This window comes from Capricornis sumatraensis, chromosome 15 (assembly GCF_032405125.1).
Source record: "Capricornis sumatraensis isolate serow.1 chromosome 15, serow.2, whole genome shotgun sequence".
In the NCBI taxonomy this organism is placed as follows: Eukaryota; Metazoa; Chordata; class Mammalia; order Artiodactyla; family Bovidae; genus Capricornis; species Capricornis sumatraensis.
This window is the reverse complement of record NC_091083.1, coordinates 36948777-36964480: the sequence shown is the minus strand read 5'-3', so window position 1 is coordinate 36964480 and position 15704 is coordinate 36948777. Positions and strand designations below refer to the sequence as shown.

At 40.7% G+C, this 15704-nt stretch overlaps 1 protein-coding gene and 1 non-coding gene across 6 annotated transcripts in view; both read left to right on the top strand.

Annotated features, from left to right (window-relative positions):
• The window catches only part of ZEB1 (zinc finger E-box binding homeobox 1), a 199453-nt gene that overhangs the window by 138669 nt on the left and 45080 nt on the right, over nt 1-15704 (top strand). For 4 of the 5 annotated variants that reach the window (XM_068987008.1, XM_068987007.1, XM_068987005.1 and 1 more), the window contains exon 2: nt 7036-7236. The exons of the other annotated variant lie outside the window; for it this stretch is intronic. In XM_068987008.1, coding sequence (XP_068843109.1) covers nt 7036-7236 — 201 coding nt within the window. The remainder of the gene's footprint in view (nt 1-7035; nt 7237-15704) is intronic. 5 annotated transcript variants of the gene reach the window in all.
• LOC138091937 (small nucleolar RNA U109) lies at nt 12149-12273 on the top strand. The gene has a single exon (XR_011145967.1). It is a non-coding gene; the product is annotated as a small nucleolar RNA U109 (small nucleolar RNA).

Sequence of the window (15704 nt, the reverse complement as noted above, 5' to 3'; positions counted from 1 at the left end):
GTATACATTCCTCACCTGTTCCTGGGGCTGAATTTAGTTTAATCTGCTGATAATTTTGCTGTTTAACAATTTTGCCAGCCTTATAGTAAATTATACAAACATTGGCTAAACTAAGCTCCCTGAGTGGGAGTTTTGATAGGGCAGAAAAAGGGATGGCTCTTGGGAAGAGATACAGACAGAGGGACCCATGGAGAATAGAAGAAAGGTCCAAATAAGAACTAGAGAGGACCAAAGACAGATCCTATGAATATTCAGTGATTTCTGTGTAATGAGAGAGGGGAGAAAATAAGAACGAGGATTCTGCGCATGGTAGCAGCCCTCCCTCCCACCTTGGCTCTCAGCTGTCCGTCTATTAATAGCTGGTATCTGGAGGCACTGGAAACCACCAGCCCTTTTACAGGGGTAAATTTCAGAATCACTGACTTTCGTTGAAGTTATGTTTCTCAAATTATTTTGAAAATGTCAGAAGAGTCTGTAATTACTGTTTATTGGGTACTCTTAAGAAAGATTGTACCTAGAGAAGAATTGAAATGTTACCTCCAAATTTGCTGAACCATTAGTGTTTATAAAATAAAATCTTGCATTTTCAGTGTTTAGAGCACTCTACAATCACTATGATATCTATTCTTAAGGGACTTAAGATTAGCTAATTACACTTTGTATATTATTTATTACATTGGTGGTGGTGTTGAGTCTCTCAGTCATCTCCAACTCTTTGTGACCACATGGACTGCAGCACACCAAGCTTCTCTGTCCATGGAGTTTCCCAGGCAAGGATACTAGAGAGGGTTGCCATTTCCTTCTCCAGGGGGTTTTCCCAACCCAAGGATTGAACCAGCATCTCCTGCTTGGCAGACAGATTGTTTACCACTGAGGAAGCCCATTTATTAGATTACTTGTATGTTATAGTAAATATGCATACTCATAATAACTTTGTGCAGTAAAATACATATAGATAGTAAGTTAACATTATCTATAAATTAGTTCAAAAGCCAGATTAGCAAATACTGAATGTAGTATTTATGGACAGCACTCCTCTTTCCTGGAGTCATGCTGTTTGCACAAGTTTTCTCTAACCTTACAAACTGTCAGATGACCTCTCCTGTCTATGTTGTGTGTTAATTGACAAGTTTCTTTATCTGGTTATCATTGCAGCTTTGCCTTTATCTTCCTGAATTATCAGTAGAACTTAAATATACTGACTGACTTCTTCCCTGAGAAATAAATAAGTGTGGGCTCACATTCAGTTCAGCAAATAATTCTGTACCTACTCTGTGGAAGGGGAAGACAGTGAATGTGTCAGGGACTGTGCTCAGGTCAAGAGAAACACGAATACGTGATGTGATGGTATTTTCATTGCAGCGATGTTAGCAGTGATGGAAGTACTTGGGCAGTGTCTCCACCTTCCAGTCTGTTTCATAGCACTCCTGCCTAAACTGTCTTGTTCTCAGCATAGTGCAGACATGTGTAAAATACGGCTCCATCCCCCTCTAATATGGAGATCATGACTCAGTGTACCTGTTTTCTAGGTCTCTCTTAAATTATGACAGTAAGTTAGCCTGATGTACGAAGAGCAGTTTGCTAGAAGTGGCTTGTTAGTTTTTAAGGACCAATCTTGTGTCTCCTCCTAAGAGAAGTTTTCTTTTCTGCCATGCAGATGTGTGTGGGGAGGGGGGTGGATTGGTGAAGGAGTGGGATGTAGCTCAGCGTGATGTACTTCTCCTCTGGAAGGAAAAATGCCTTTGTACATCAGAAAATGTGTCAAAACGTGGCCTTTGCCTGTGGCTTTAGTCAACACATGCCACTGCTGTCACCTGACAGGAACTGAAGACCTGTGAGTCAGACCTGACCCCCCCCCACCTCCTCTTCCACCCCCCCCTCCCCGCCCCCCCTTTACATACAGGAACCTAATCTGCTATGCAGCATGATTATAAACGGTGTCTGGTGGGGCTTCTATTTATAAAGGCTTCAGATATCTTTCTCTTACCTTTGTGATGGAAGTTAGGATTGTATTGCTCAGCTCTTAAACCTCGTTCATCTAATTTAGCTAATTCTTTTATTATAATTGTACATGACTTAAGAAATAGGTACATAGAGTTTAATGAGCACCTTTGACACAGTACTACATGCTATCAAGTACTGAAAATAGTATGTGCAAGTCTTGTAAAGGCTTTTTGATTATAATAATGATATTACTTCATGGGATACTGTTGGTTATATTATTTTGAGATTCTAATGGTTAAAGTTTTTGAGTTATTCAAAAATGTTTTTAGTGGCCAATTGTTAAGTATGGAATTACAGGCCCCCAGAATAGGCTAGACACAGAAATACAAGTTTAAAAATATTTATCACTAGTGCAGAAATCTTCAGCCAGCAGGCTTTATCCATAGTAGTAAAAGCATATGGGCTGTAGAATCAGGCAGACTGGGATCCGAGTCCAGCTATTCAACTTAGTAGCTACTTGACCTCAGAACCGTTACTCAGCTATGTTTTCTGTCTATAAAAGGAAGATGTAATAGTACCTGCTTCTTAGGAATTGTTGTAAAGGTTCAGTGAGATGCCGCTGCTGCTGAGAGTAAGAGCAGATACTTCTGTAGTCTTTCCTGCTGGTAAAATACTGTTCCGAGCACAATGCATTTCTCAGTCATTAGCTCCTCACAACCACATTGTGTGGGAAACACTGTTAAATCTGGCATTAATGTTAGCAAGTAACACACAAGAATCACCACCAAGAGTCAGCATATCCTTACGACATTCTGGAATGCATTGACAATTTTACCATTTTTATTGAAATTTAAATTTCACATTGTGTATATTTATAATATGATATATAATTTTCTATATTTAAAGATTTTAAAACCTTTATTTTTCTTTCTTAACATTTTATTATTTTAATTAAAACTCAAAGTGAGAGGTAATGATCACCTGTGATTGTTAAAAATGCTTCTCTTTAGAAAAACTATATTTCATTATTTTTTATTCAAAGGTTGCACACAGCATAGAGATATGGAAATAGATGGGCAGACAGTTGAGATCACTGACAGTCATTGTATTCTACAATTTATAAAGGTCCTGCATTATTCTCTCTGTGTTTCTGATGTGGGAGCTGTGTAGTTTGAAATTAGCTCTGTGGATCCACCAAAGGATAGATACACACACACAGGCTTGTGTGTTATCTGAGTTATGATAATTAATATAAGTGATTTTCACTACTTTCTCTCCACTAAGTGACTGTGAAGCAGAAAACAGTGAGAAGGCTTATCGGTCTTTTTTTCCATTTTCGTCAACAAAATATATTGCTCTTCTGGATTTTTCAAGTTTTATTCCACTTATTCAAAACACACTTCAGGGAAAATTCACAAGATAACAGTAAAATATATGCAGTCTCTGTGTTTTTGTTATATGGCTTATAGTCATCCATACTACAAAGGCAGCTTCTACTGGGGCACAGGAAGGAGTTTTACTAGAACCCTAGAAAGTGACAGATATTCACAAAGAGGACTTCAGGCTACAGTTGATTCAGATGGAATGAAACAGCTCAGAGTAAAAAGAACTTAAAGAAAACAATGAAGCATGCAAATAAATATTTAAACCATAATGTGGGGGTGTATATTATATATATCTTAAAGCCAATTTTTGGAAAATTTTCAAGCCCCAAACACTCTTAAGTGTACATGTAAATATACAATCAGGAGTTAACCAGACAGCCTACAGCCAACAAAATTGATAATAATAAAGCTAAACTAGAGTATATTGTATTAAAAGGCAAGAATAGCATCACTGCAAACCCATGGCCACTGCAAAATACTGAAAAGGTACTAAAACCTCCTTTTAGAAATTAGTAGGAATTTCAGCTATCTATGAATGTCCAAGCACAGTGAGAGCTTTGCACTGAACCAGACCTTCCATGGCAGCCAGGTCTAGTGGACTACAGAATAAGTTAATCCTCAGGAAACATTAGCTGTGTTCAGATTTTAGTTTAGGGCATTATAAATGCCTTTATATACCATCTCAACTTTAAATGACTTCAGTTAAGGCTTTCAGGAGGCTACTAATAAGGAGCCCTGGAAAGTAAAAACAAGACTAACAGCGTTTTGCATCATTTGTCAATAAGATCTCTCATTCAAGCGCACACACACCCACACACTTCCCTAGTGCCCATTGGTAAAGAACCTGCCTGACAATGCAGGGAACATGGGTTTGATCCCTGATCCAGAAGATCCGACATGCTGCAGGGCAACTGAGCACATAAACCACAACTTCTGAACCTCTAGCCCCAGCTGCAGCTACTGAGCCCATGTGCCCTAGAGACCATGCTCCACAACAAGAGAAGTCCCAACAATGAGAAGCACTTGTGCCACAACTAGAGAGCAGTCCCTGCTCACTGCAGCTGGAGAAGGCCCACGCACAGCAAAAAGACCCAGCGCAGCCCAAAATAAATAAAAGCATGAACACACACATTTGTATCTTACTCTCAGTTAAACGCTTACTCTCATTGGGAAATGCTTTTCCAGCTGTAGACTGCTCTTTGAGAATCACACTCTTTACCTGTCACATAGGTTCACAATTTACCTTATTTGTGGTGTGACTGGAGTGGAAGGAATTCCTGTGTTTTCATAGCTACTTAAATGTAAGTTTTCCTTGGATCCAGCAATTCCACCCCTACCAGTGTATCTGACAAATGTATTTAAGGAATGTCCAAAGATGTACTTATAAGAAAATGTATTACTACATTGTTTACAATGCTTAAACACTAGAAAAAAGCTAAATTTTGTCTACACATGATTGGTTAGATTATGTCTGTACAGTGAAATGCTATGTAGCCATCCAGAGGAAAGTGAGAAAGCTCAATAGATCCTCACATAGAAAAGTTTCCAGGATATGTTACTATGTGGCCCAAAAACTACATGGCAAAACAGACCCCATATGTGTTTATTTAGATATGCATGCATACATTTATATATATAGGGTTTATATTAAATAAAAGTGTATAAGGTGAGGTCTGTTACAATTAAATAGTATAAAGTATATAAAACGGGTGGTAGCAGGTGGTGCTAGTGGTAAAGAATCCACCTGCTAATGTAGGACACAAGAGACAATGGTTCGATCTCTGGGTCAGGAAGATCCCTTGGAGGAGGAAATAGCAACCCACTCCGATATTCTTACCTGCTGAATCCCATGGACAGAATCTGTGCCAGAGGAGCCTGGCAGGCTACAGTCTAGCATTGCAAATGACTTAGCAGCAGCAGCATCATATAAAATACTTAGTATCATGTCTGTGTGTGTGTAGTAGTCACTCAGTCGTGCCCAACTCTTTGCGACCCCATGGATTGCAGCCCACCAGGCTCCTCCGTCCATGGGATTCTCCAGGCAAGGATACTGGAGTGGGGTGCCATTGCCTCCTCCAAGTACCATGTCTACATAGTGCATAAATTGATTAATAAACCTTGCTGTTATTGTTACCTTGAAAGAATGGGTTGAGGAAGGAAAAATTGGGGGAGGGGGCTTTTACTAACTATACATGTTTTGTATTGTGAATTTTTTACAGTGACATTATTACTTTAACATTAAAACTCGAGAAAGAACTATTTACTCTGGGGAATGATCTGGGAAAATGTATTTATTCCAAAGTATTAAAGACACAAGACTTGATATTTTTCCTCAGATATGGAAGAGTTCCTAATGTGGGCAGAAGGGTACCTCTGGTACTGTTTTGGACAGAGGGGTCTTCCTCAGGTCTGTCAAAGGAGTTTTGGAGACTTTTGGTTATTAGTTCCTGCCTTGACATACACATCCCTACTTTCAGATTGTGTTTCTTCTTTAGTGTTCTTTTGGGTGTGTGTGTGTGCGTGTGTGTGTGTGTTTATATGGGGAGGGTTATATATATATATATGCATGTCATTTAAGCATTTAGGTGATTATCTTCTTTCAAGAATGTTTGGAAATTTTAAGGGAAAAATGGAAAGAATAACTGAAAGCGATTATTGTTTGGCTACATGAATAAAGCTTATTTTTTTTCCCTTCAATTTTAGCAAGTAAGAATCACCCTGCAGATTGCTGAAAAGAGCTATTCCAGTGATTATATCCAATGAAGTTCTAAATAATTAATCCAATTAAAGTGACTATTACAAAGACTCTGGAGGAAAAATATTGACTGGACTTTATTGTTTGTTTTGGTTCTGTGAGCTGTGGTCATTCAGAATAATTATATATCTTTATAACGCTGGTGTTAAACTTTACTGAAGTTCATTGAAAAGGTAGAAAGGATGCCCGTTTGAAAACTGAACATTAGGTTTCTTTTTTCAGAATGACTCACATATAAACATCACTTACATATAAACATCACTTAAATCATGTCTGAATTATGTGGAAATTTGGTTATATTGGGTGATTCTTTCTAAAGTTGGTATGGGATTAATCGAAAATGCCTGGACCTAATTGACAAATTGAGAATACTGTTAAACTTGATGTTGCATTGCCGTTTTATTAGGGAAGATGAACTCTTCTCTTAAATTGTAGTACTTGAAAGATTTGAAGCCCTCATTCCATATAAGCAGTATCATATAACATAAGCTTGCTATAACTGGAGAAGATGTTTGATGGAGTGTTTAAGAATACAGAATATGGAGCCAGACTCCGGGGGTTCAAATCCCTGCCCTGCCACTTCCTAGATGGACAAGTGACCTTCCCTGTGTCTTGGTTCCCGCTTCTGTAAAATAGGGCTTTAAGGAGTAGGCAGTAGATAGATCCTCTTTATCAAGATCACATGAGTTAACTCTTTATAAAACACCTGTACATACAATTAAGTGTTCACTAAGCATGGCTACTATTATTTGCCTTTTTTGTATATCTAGTAAGTGCTGTCTGTATGCATGTTATCAAATACATTAGTTGTTTACATTTTACCGTCTAAAATAAACTATTATTGAGTGACAATCTATTTTAAGCACTTCGTAAAATTTCTTTTTACTGAAGTGTAAAAACTGATTTTTATACTAGTTGGTTTTGATTGTTTGTTTCTTGTTTGTATTACAGTTACAAATTATAATACTGTGGTAGAAACAAACTCAGATTCAGACGATGAAGACAAACTCCACATTGTGGAAGAAGAAAGCATTACAGATGCAGCCGACTGTGAAGGCGGCGTGCCAGACGATGACCTGCCCTCAGACCAGACAGTGTTGCCCGGGAGCAGCGCGAGAGAAGGGAGCGCAAAGAGCTGCTGGGAGGATGATGGTGAGTTCAGTTTTTCTTGTAATATTCTACTCTCTGGGTTCTTTTTAAAAAGTGTATTAACTGAAATGATAAACTAGATGATAAGTTTGAAATGAACTACAGTTTATTTGTCTTGGTAATCCAGTGGTTCCCAACCTTTCTGGCACCAGGGACCAGCTTCATGGAAGAAATTTTTTATGGACCGATGTGTGTTGGGGGGTGGGTGTTTCTGGAGGATTCTCATAAGGAGTGCGCAACCTAGATCCTCACATGCACAATTCGCAGTAGGGTTCACACTCCTTTGAGAATCTAATGCCGCTGCTGATCTGACAGGAGGTGGAGCTCAGGCGGTAACAGTGATGAGGAGCAGCTGTAAATACAGATGAAGCTTCACTCCCTTGCCTGCCGCTTACCTCCTGTGCAGCCTGGTTCCTAAAAGGCCACAGACCGGCTCCTTCTACTTACCGAAAAGTAATTTCTGAAGTAGAATGATAGTTATTTCAACCATACTTGCATTTAGTATACTTATCTATATACATATTGATTTGTTAGTTTTTTATAAGCAGAATCGAGCTTTTCATACACTGTTGATATAGTTAAACCTATCTTTAATTTCATATCATGACCTCAAATGAAGAATCTGCTTCAGTTCAGTTCAGTTCAGTCTCTCAGTCGTGTCTGACTCTTTGCAACCCCATGAATTGCAGCACACCCAGGCCTCCCTGTCCATCACCAACTCCCAGAGTTTACCCAAATTCATGTCCCTTGAGTCGGTGATGCCATTCCAGCCATCTCATCCTCTGTCTTCCCCTTCTCCTCCTGCCCCCAATCCCTCCCAGCTTCAGAGTCTTTTCCGATGAGTCAACTCTTCACATGAGGTGGCCAAAGAACTGGAGTTTCAGCTCTAGCATCATTCCTTCCAAAGAAATCCCAGGGCTGATCTCCTTCAGAATGGACTGGTTGGATCTTCTTGCAGTCCAAAGGACTCTCAAGAGTCTTCTCCAACACCACAGTTCAAAAGCATCAATTCTTTGGTGCCCAGCCTTCTTCACAGTCCAACTCTCACATCCATACATGACCACTGGAAAAACCATAGCCTTGACTAGACGGACCTTCATCGGCAACGTAATGTCTCTGCTTTTGAATATGCTATCTAGGTTGGTCATAACTTTCCTTCCAAGGAGTAAGCGTCTTTTAATTTCATGGCTGCAGTCACCATCTGCAGTGATTTTGGAGCCCCCAAAAATAAAGTCTGACACTGTTTCCACTGTTTCCCCATCTATTTCCCATGAAGTGATGGGACCAGATGCCATAATCTTCGTTTTCTGAATGTTGAGCTTTAAGCCAACTTTTTCACTCTCCTCTTTCACTTTCATCAAGAGGCTTTTTAGCTCCTCTTCACTTTCTGTCATAAGGGTGGTGTCATCTGCGTATCTGAGGTTATTGATATTTCTTCCAGCAATCTTGATTCCAGCTTGTGTTTCTTCCAGTCCAGCATTTCTCATGATGTACTCTGCATAGAAGTTAAATAAGCAGGGTGACAATATACAGCCTTGACGTACTCCTTTTCCTATTTGGAACCAGTCTGTTGTTCCATGTCCAGTTCTAACTGTTGCTTCCTGACCTGCATATAGGTTTCTCAAGAATCTGCTTAGAAACCAACAAATTATATTTTTGTATTCTTTTTGTTGTTGTTCAGTCACAAAGTCATGTCACACTTTGCGACCCCATGGACTTGCAGCATGCCAGGCTTCCCTGTCCTTCACTGTCTCCCAGAGTTTGCCCAGACTCATGTCCTTTGAGCTGGTGATGCCAATCTAACCATCTCGTCCTCTGTCATCCCCTTCTCCTGTCTTCAATCTTTCCCAGCATCAGGGTCTTTTCCAGTGAGTTGGCTCTTTGCATCAGGTGACCAAAATATTGGAGCATCAGCATCAGTCTTTCCAGTGAATATTCAGGGTTGAATTCCTCTATGATTGACTGGTTTGATAGCACCACAGTTCAAAAGCATCAATTTTTTGGTGCTCAGCCTTCTTTATGGTCCAACTTACACCCGTACATGACTACTGGAAAAACCATAACTTTGACTATGTGAACATTTGTTGGCAAAGTGATGTCTCTGCTTTTTAATGCACTGTCTAGATTTTGTCACAGCTTGTCTTCCAAGAAAAAAGCATTTTTTAAATTTCATGGCTGCAGTCACCATCCACAGTGATTTTGGAACCCAAAAAATAGTCTGTCACTGTTTCTGTTTTTTTCCCATCCTTTTGCCATAAAGCGATGGGACTAGATGTCGTGATCTTAGTGTTTTGAATGTGGAGTTTAAAGCCAGCTTTTTTACTTTCCTCTTTCACCTTCATCAAGAGGCTCTTTAGTTCCTCTTTACTTTCTTCCATCCATGTCTTCAAAAATAAATATATGAGATCATGCCTCCTAGGAACAATGTAAAAAATGGATATGAGTCCAGTTATATGACTTTTCTTTTACTGAACCCATCCTGAGTGCTCGTGATCAGTGTTTTATTTTTCTTCTTATTCTTTAGTGCAGATACACACACACAGTACCTTTATATCATCTATTCTAGAACACATTCTCCAGAAGGAAGTTAGACATCTCTGACCTGTAGTTTCAAAAGGACCAATATGCAAATGGAATGACTTTGTCCACCTCTCCTAATCTCCACTGTCCATCAAAGATCATGAGTCGGGATCAGGTCATTTATTTATTTTCAAAGATTTTTTTGTATTTTCTGAAAATAATTTTGTATGAGCCAGGAAACCCAAGTGTTTTTGTACCATGATCTCGCTATCCTGAGTTTTGAGTTTCTTTTGCTTCTTGAACCTCATACTTTCTGGAAGAGAAGATCACAACTAATTCTCATGTTCCTGGTTGCCTGTGGGATTCGAATCCAGACTATGCCATATAGCAGACCAGAGCCCATGCAGCCCGACTTGACCACACCCTCCTAGACTTGATTTGAGAGCTTCAGTTCTTCAGTTTTTATCTTCCTGACACTTGGACCTTACATTGTCTAAACTCCTGTGTTCAATCTGGGTTAGGTGATATTTCTCCTGATTTTATAAATATACTTTTGAAATCAGAGCCTGGAAGCTCCTTCTGAGTGGCACTTTGCTTATTTTATTTTCTTAAACTTTTCTTATGTAAAATATGAGTAGAGATTAAGGAGTTTTCTGGGCTGGCCCATGTATAAGGCATCTGGGAAGCAGTAAAATAAGATAATAACTTAATCCCTTATCAACTCTTTTTTAAAAAACTGTGGAGACCTCTGCTTCTAGGGAGATAAAATACATATCTTTCCATGTTTCTCGTGCTAAGTACAGCCAGAACCTCTGGATATTACATGTAAACAACCCCAAGAAGACTCTGGAAGGGGGAGAGATGATGAGCAGATTTCCTAGGACCCAGGGAACAACACAGTCAGTAGTGAGTCCCTTGGGGATCAGAACCTCAACACTTGGTAAGAAGAAGGCTGTGCACACCAGCTGCTCTAGTCCAGCCACAGGAAGACTGCAGCCCTGCAATGCATGCCCACCAGTGGGGATCCTAGCCTTTGGCATCCACTGAGCAGAGCACACACACACACCCTGCCATGGTAAGGTCAGAGACCAACTAGGGAGATGGGGCTTTGCGTCCCTCTTAGCAGCAGTGACAATCGACACGGCCTGGAAACCACGTGGGAACCTGGCCTTCCACTCCCCCTCCCCACAGTGGTGATAGGCATCCTGCCCTCTCCTGCTGGGAAGCCTGGTGAGGACTCAAGGCTTCCACCCTGCACCAGCCGTGATGTGAGTGGAAGCCACGTGGGGCAGTGATAAGGCACCCTCGCCCCCTCAGCCAGAGTGGAATCAGAAGAGCCTGGTAGGGGCCTAGATCCCACCTATAAAGAGCAGGCCCTCTTCCACAGGCAGGAATAGAGGCTGAGGGAGGAGCCCAGACCTGCCCTCCATGGCCTGGAATGAGACCCTGCACACCTTCCCACAGGAGATCCAGGGTCTCTGCTGACAGAGTAACTGAATGTCCCAGTGAAAGGGAAGTTGCTCAGTCATGTCCGACGCTTTGTGACCCCCTGGACTATAGCCTACCAGGCTCCTCAGTCCATGGAATTTTCCAGGCCAGAGTACTGGAGTGGGTTGCCATTTCCTTCTCCAGGGGATCTTCCCAACCCAGGGATCGAACCTGGGTCTCCCGCATTACAGGCAGATGCTTTACTGTCTGAGCCACCACGGAAGCCCCAAGTGTCATTCTAAACTCACTCATTGGAAAATTGCAACTGAAGTAGAAAAGACAATCAACAAACACCAACACTGAGGTGACAAAGATGCTAGAATTGTCTGACACAGATCATCATGATAAAAGTGCTCCAGCTCCCAATCGTGAGCGTGCTTCAAATGAAAAGATAATCTTCACAAAGAAAGAAAAATATAAGGAAGCACCAGATGGAAAATTTAGAACTGAAACATACAATGACTGAAATTCAGAGCCTCAGCACACAGACTCCATAGCTATGTGGGAGGACACAGGAGGAATCAGTGATGTGGCTGTGGGGACTGGAGCCTGCGTGAGCCCATGTGAACAACAGAGCCAGACTGCAGAATGAGCCCAAGCCTCTCCTCCGGGTCCCGTGTGCCTGTCATCAAAATTCCAGGAGAAGAAGATGAGCCTGAAAACTTATTTCAAGAAATAATGGCTGAAATTGTCCCAAATGCAGCAAAAAGACAGGATCCTGCATCCCAAACAGGATAAATCCAAGGAGACCCAGGTCACAGTGTATCATAAGCAAACTAAAGCCAAAGAAAGAATCCTGAAAGCAGAGAAGGGAAGTACATATACCTTTAGGAGGGGAAACAGTTTAAGTGCCAAAAATTTCTCATAGGAAATCATGGGACCTCAAATGCTAAAGAAAAGAATTGTCTTGCACGTGGAAGTGGCTGCTCCTCATTCATTTGGAAGCGGAATACATGCTACATTAAAAAAGGAGTTCTCAGGGCTGCCAGCCTTATAGTACAAGTTGAGTAGTAGTATATTTCTCCTGCATTAAAAAAAAAAATGTCAACCCTGGGATTCTGTATCCTGAGAAGAGATCTTTCAAAGATGACGAAATCTAATGAAGGAATACGGAAAGGGTTTGTCCCCAGCAACCTTCCCTAAACGAGTGTCTGAAAGCAGCCTCTGAATAAAAAGGAAATGATAGAAAAGAAATCTTGGGCTATCAGGAAGGAGCAGAGCACAATGATGAGAGTGAACATACGGCCACATGCAATAGATAGCCTTTTTTCCCAGGTTTTCTCAGTTATGTGTGATGACCAAGTGGAAAACATGAGTAGGGGTCGATAAAATGAATGAAATGGAACAAATGTCAATACTTTCTAATTTGTATTGTGTATAAGCTCCCTCAAGTTATAGTTGACTAAATCTTATGATCAATTTGATACCAAGTCATAGGGTATTAAGAATTGCACATTAATTCCTACCTGAACATAACTGTTGGTTCATCTGAGCCACAGTTATTCAGTGTGCATTGCTTAGAGAACATGCTACGAAGATAGTGAAAACTAATTAAAACTCCTCTAAGAAATAAGCCCTCAGTTTGAAGATACATTCCTTTCATAAATAAACTATAAAGTGCTAGTTCTGGGCTTTACCTCACCTAGTTAAATAAGTAATTAAGGTTTATGTGTGCCACACCGTGTTCAAAACAATCTTGCCTGACCAGTTGAACGAGCCAGTAAACATAAAACTGTTCCTCTGGTAAACAATGGGAATTTAAAATTTCATCTGCGAAAAGATGCACAGCCGATTTGCAGCTCTGCCCAAGGATGCAAGGCAGCCCAGACTTTTTGCTGGACTATTAGTTCAGAATCCTCTGTAAATTAATTTAACTTCATGAATATCCAGGTTAGTAACTTTTAATGGTTCATTCAGTCGGTTACAATTAACCAGCCTTTAATCACGCATTCCACTGAAAGTTTATATAATGAAGCCTCAGATCCAGAGCACTTCTACCCTTGAATTGTTTTATGACTCCTCAGGATGGTCCTTGTGGCTGAATTTGAAAAATTATCTGTCGCATTGGACCTGGTTGACCATACCAGCCTGCTCCCAGAGCAGAAACAGCACCTGAGTTACGACCAGAGGAGCTGGCACCCAGGGGCAGATGGTCCCCTTAGCCTCTGTTCTATCGGGAGGAGACATGGCACCACGGCTGCTCCATGTTCTTTACTTTTTGGTGCGTCCTATTAATCAACCACTACCCAAGGTAAAACAAACAAAAAACCAAAGAAGGAAAGCTACAGGAGCCACACTGTCTGTGCCAATTGGTTTCCTTAAAGACTAAGAAAAGGGGGAACGATGAAGAAAGCAGGCAGTGACATTCAGCTGTGGCAGAGATCAGCACGTGAAACTGGTACAGATTTACAACCAGAGTACAAATCGTCAGTCTTAAGTGTACTGGAAAATATTATATGCTATCAGAATGTTAATTATGCCATCAATGCCTTTTAAAATCTTACCTGTGAATGAAGTCTCAAGTTAGGATCAAGTTCTTAGAAGGATTAAAGAGAAGCATATTTTCATTATAAAACTAAATAAACTAAGACATGTTCACATTTAAGGATGAGATTTCTAGATTCATTAAGTCCTGTTGTCTTAAAAGACGTATAAACTTCCGGGTTTTTTTGGTAGGAAAGAGTGTAACTTGGCAGTGTTCCAGCATATCATGCTTATCTGACAAGAGCTTCTTGTGGTTCAGCCAAAAACTCGCATGCTTGTGTCAGTTAAACGTTTTTAAATATGTTTGCCCTTTCAGGACACCTGTCTTATAGACCTTTTATTTTAGCTTTTAAAAATTACATGAAACTGATCCAACGGTATACAATATCATTTAATAGACCGGCTATTTCTTAATGCCTTAAAATGATCCCAAGTAACAGTGACTTAACCATTTTTCTGACTTGAAAATTTTTTACCTCTATAGAAATGCACGTTGACAAAAATGCCAAGTCAATGAAAACTTCTTTAAGATAAAAACATAAAAGTCTGATCTTACAGTTATAGCAATAAAGCTTTTTTGAATACAAGTTATAATGGCAGCTTGGACAGTAAAGAATCCACCTGCAATGCAGGAGACCTGGGTTTGATCCCTGGGTCAGGAAGATCTCCTGCAGAAGGGAATGGCAACCCACTTCAGCATTCTTGCCTGGAGAATTCCATGAACAGGGGAGCCTGGTGGACCACAGTCCATGTGGTCGCAAAGAGTTGGACACCATTAAGCAACTAACAGTATAATAAAATACAGTAAATAAACTATGCAAAGAATGCCTCCATTGGTATTGAACCAAATTATCCTCATCTCAAGATTTAGCCTGACCTACCCTTTGGAACGTTTTTCAACCAAAGGTGGTGTGTGATGTGGAAAAGCTCACCATGTGGCTTCTCATCTTCTTTGTACTGCTGTGTCCCCTGAGCGTCACTTTTGCATCTATAAAATGAAAAAACTGGGCCAGATGACCGCAGAGGTCTTTTTTTTAGCTCTGCTCATAACGGGATCCAACTCCATTTGCACTAAATGTGCAACACTAACATTTGAGTGACTCTAAATGCCTAAGCATTATGAGGTGGCACAGGGGGAGGAGTCTGGGCTCTGCCTACAGTGGGAATCTCAGCTGTGCCCACTGCCCTCCTGAAAAACTCCCAGCCAATCAGACGTGTGCCTGGATGGAGAGCAGTGTGTACAGCTCCTGTGTCGTCAGCTCTACAGCACGTGTTCCAAGTATTGATTTCCAGGTTACTTAGGTTCTTGGCTTCCCCACCCCCTTCAGTGTGTTATGGAATTCATTTGTAATACAGCTAGGTTCCCTTGCTAATGTCTGTATTTCATTTTGTATTCTGTCTTCTGGGTGATTTATTTGGGGGAGGGGTGGATTGTCCTGGCTGTAAAGGTGCAGAAAGACACACTCAGAAAAGTGTCACACACCCATCCCTGTTCCCGTTTTCCCTAATAAAAATGCTACTCACAGAAGAATGCGTAATTTTGAAACTACTTTATGTGTATAGTGTACTCTGAAATTGAACAAGTAAGTAAATATGTTGAGGATAAGGAGACCCAGGTTTCTCACTGTCAGCAGGAAGTTACACACAAGGGGAAGAAAGGAGGCTGGGATAAACCCTGTGGTGTCTGATTGGATTCAGAGGTATTAGCGTGACCTTATGGTTCTTAATGTCTATGAAGGCAAATAAAAAAGTACACACGCCTACGTGCAGCTGTTAGTGCACATACGTGTCTCCCAGCTCTGTCTGCTGAGAAGGCAGGGCGGCAGTGACAGACACTAGCAGTAAGCATATCCAGTGCCCAAATCTGTAGAATGACTGTAGCAAGGCTCCTTGCAGAAAAGACTGACTGATTCTGGAACCAAGGGAGAGAAAATGTAAGATAAGCCTGGAACATGAGTAAGAAAGTGCTAAAAAAAAAT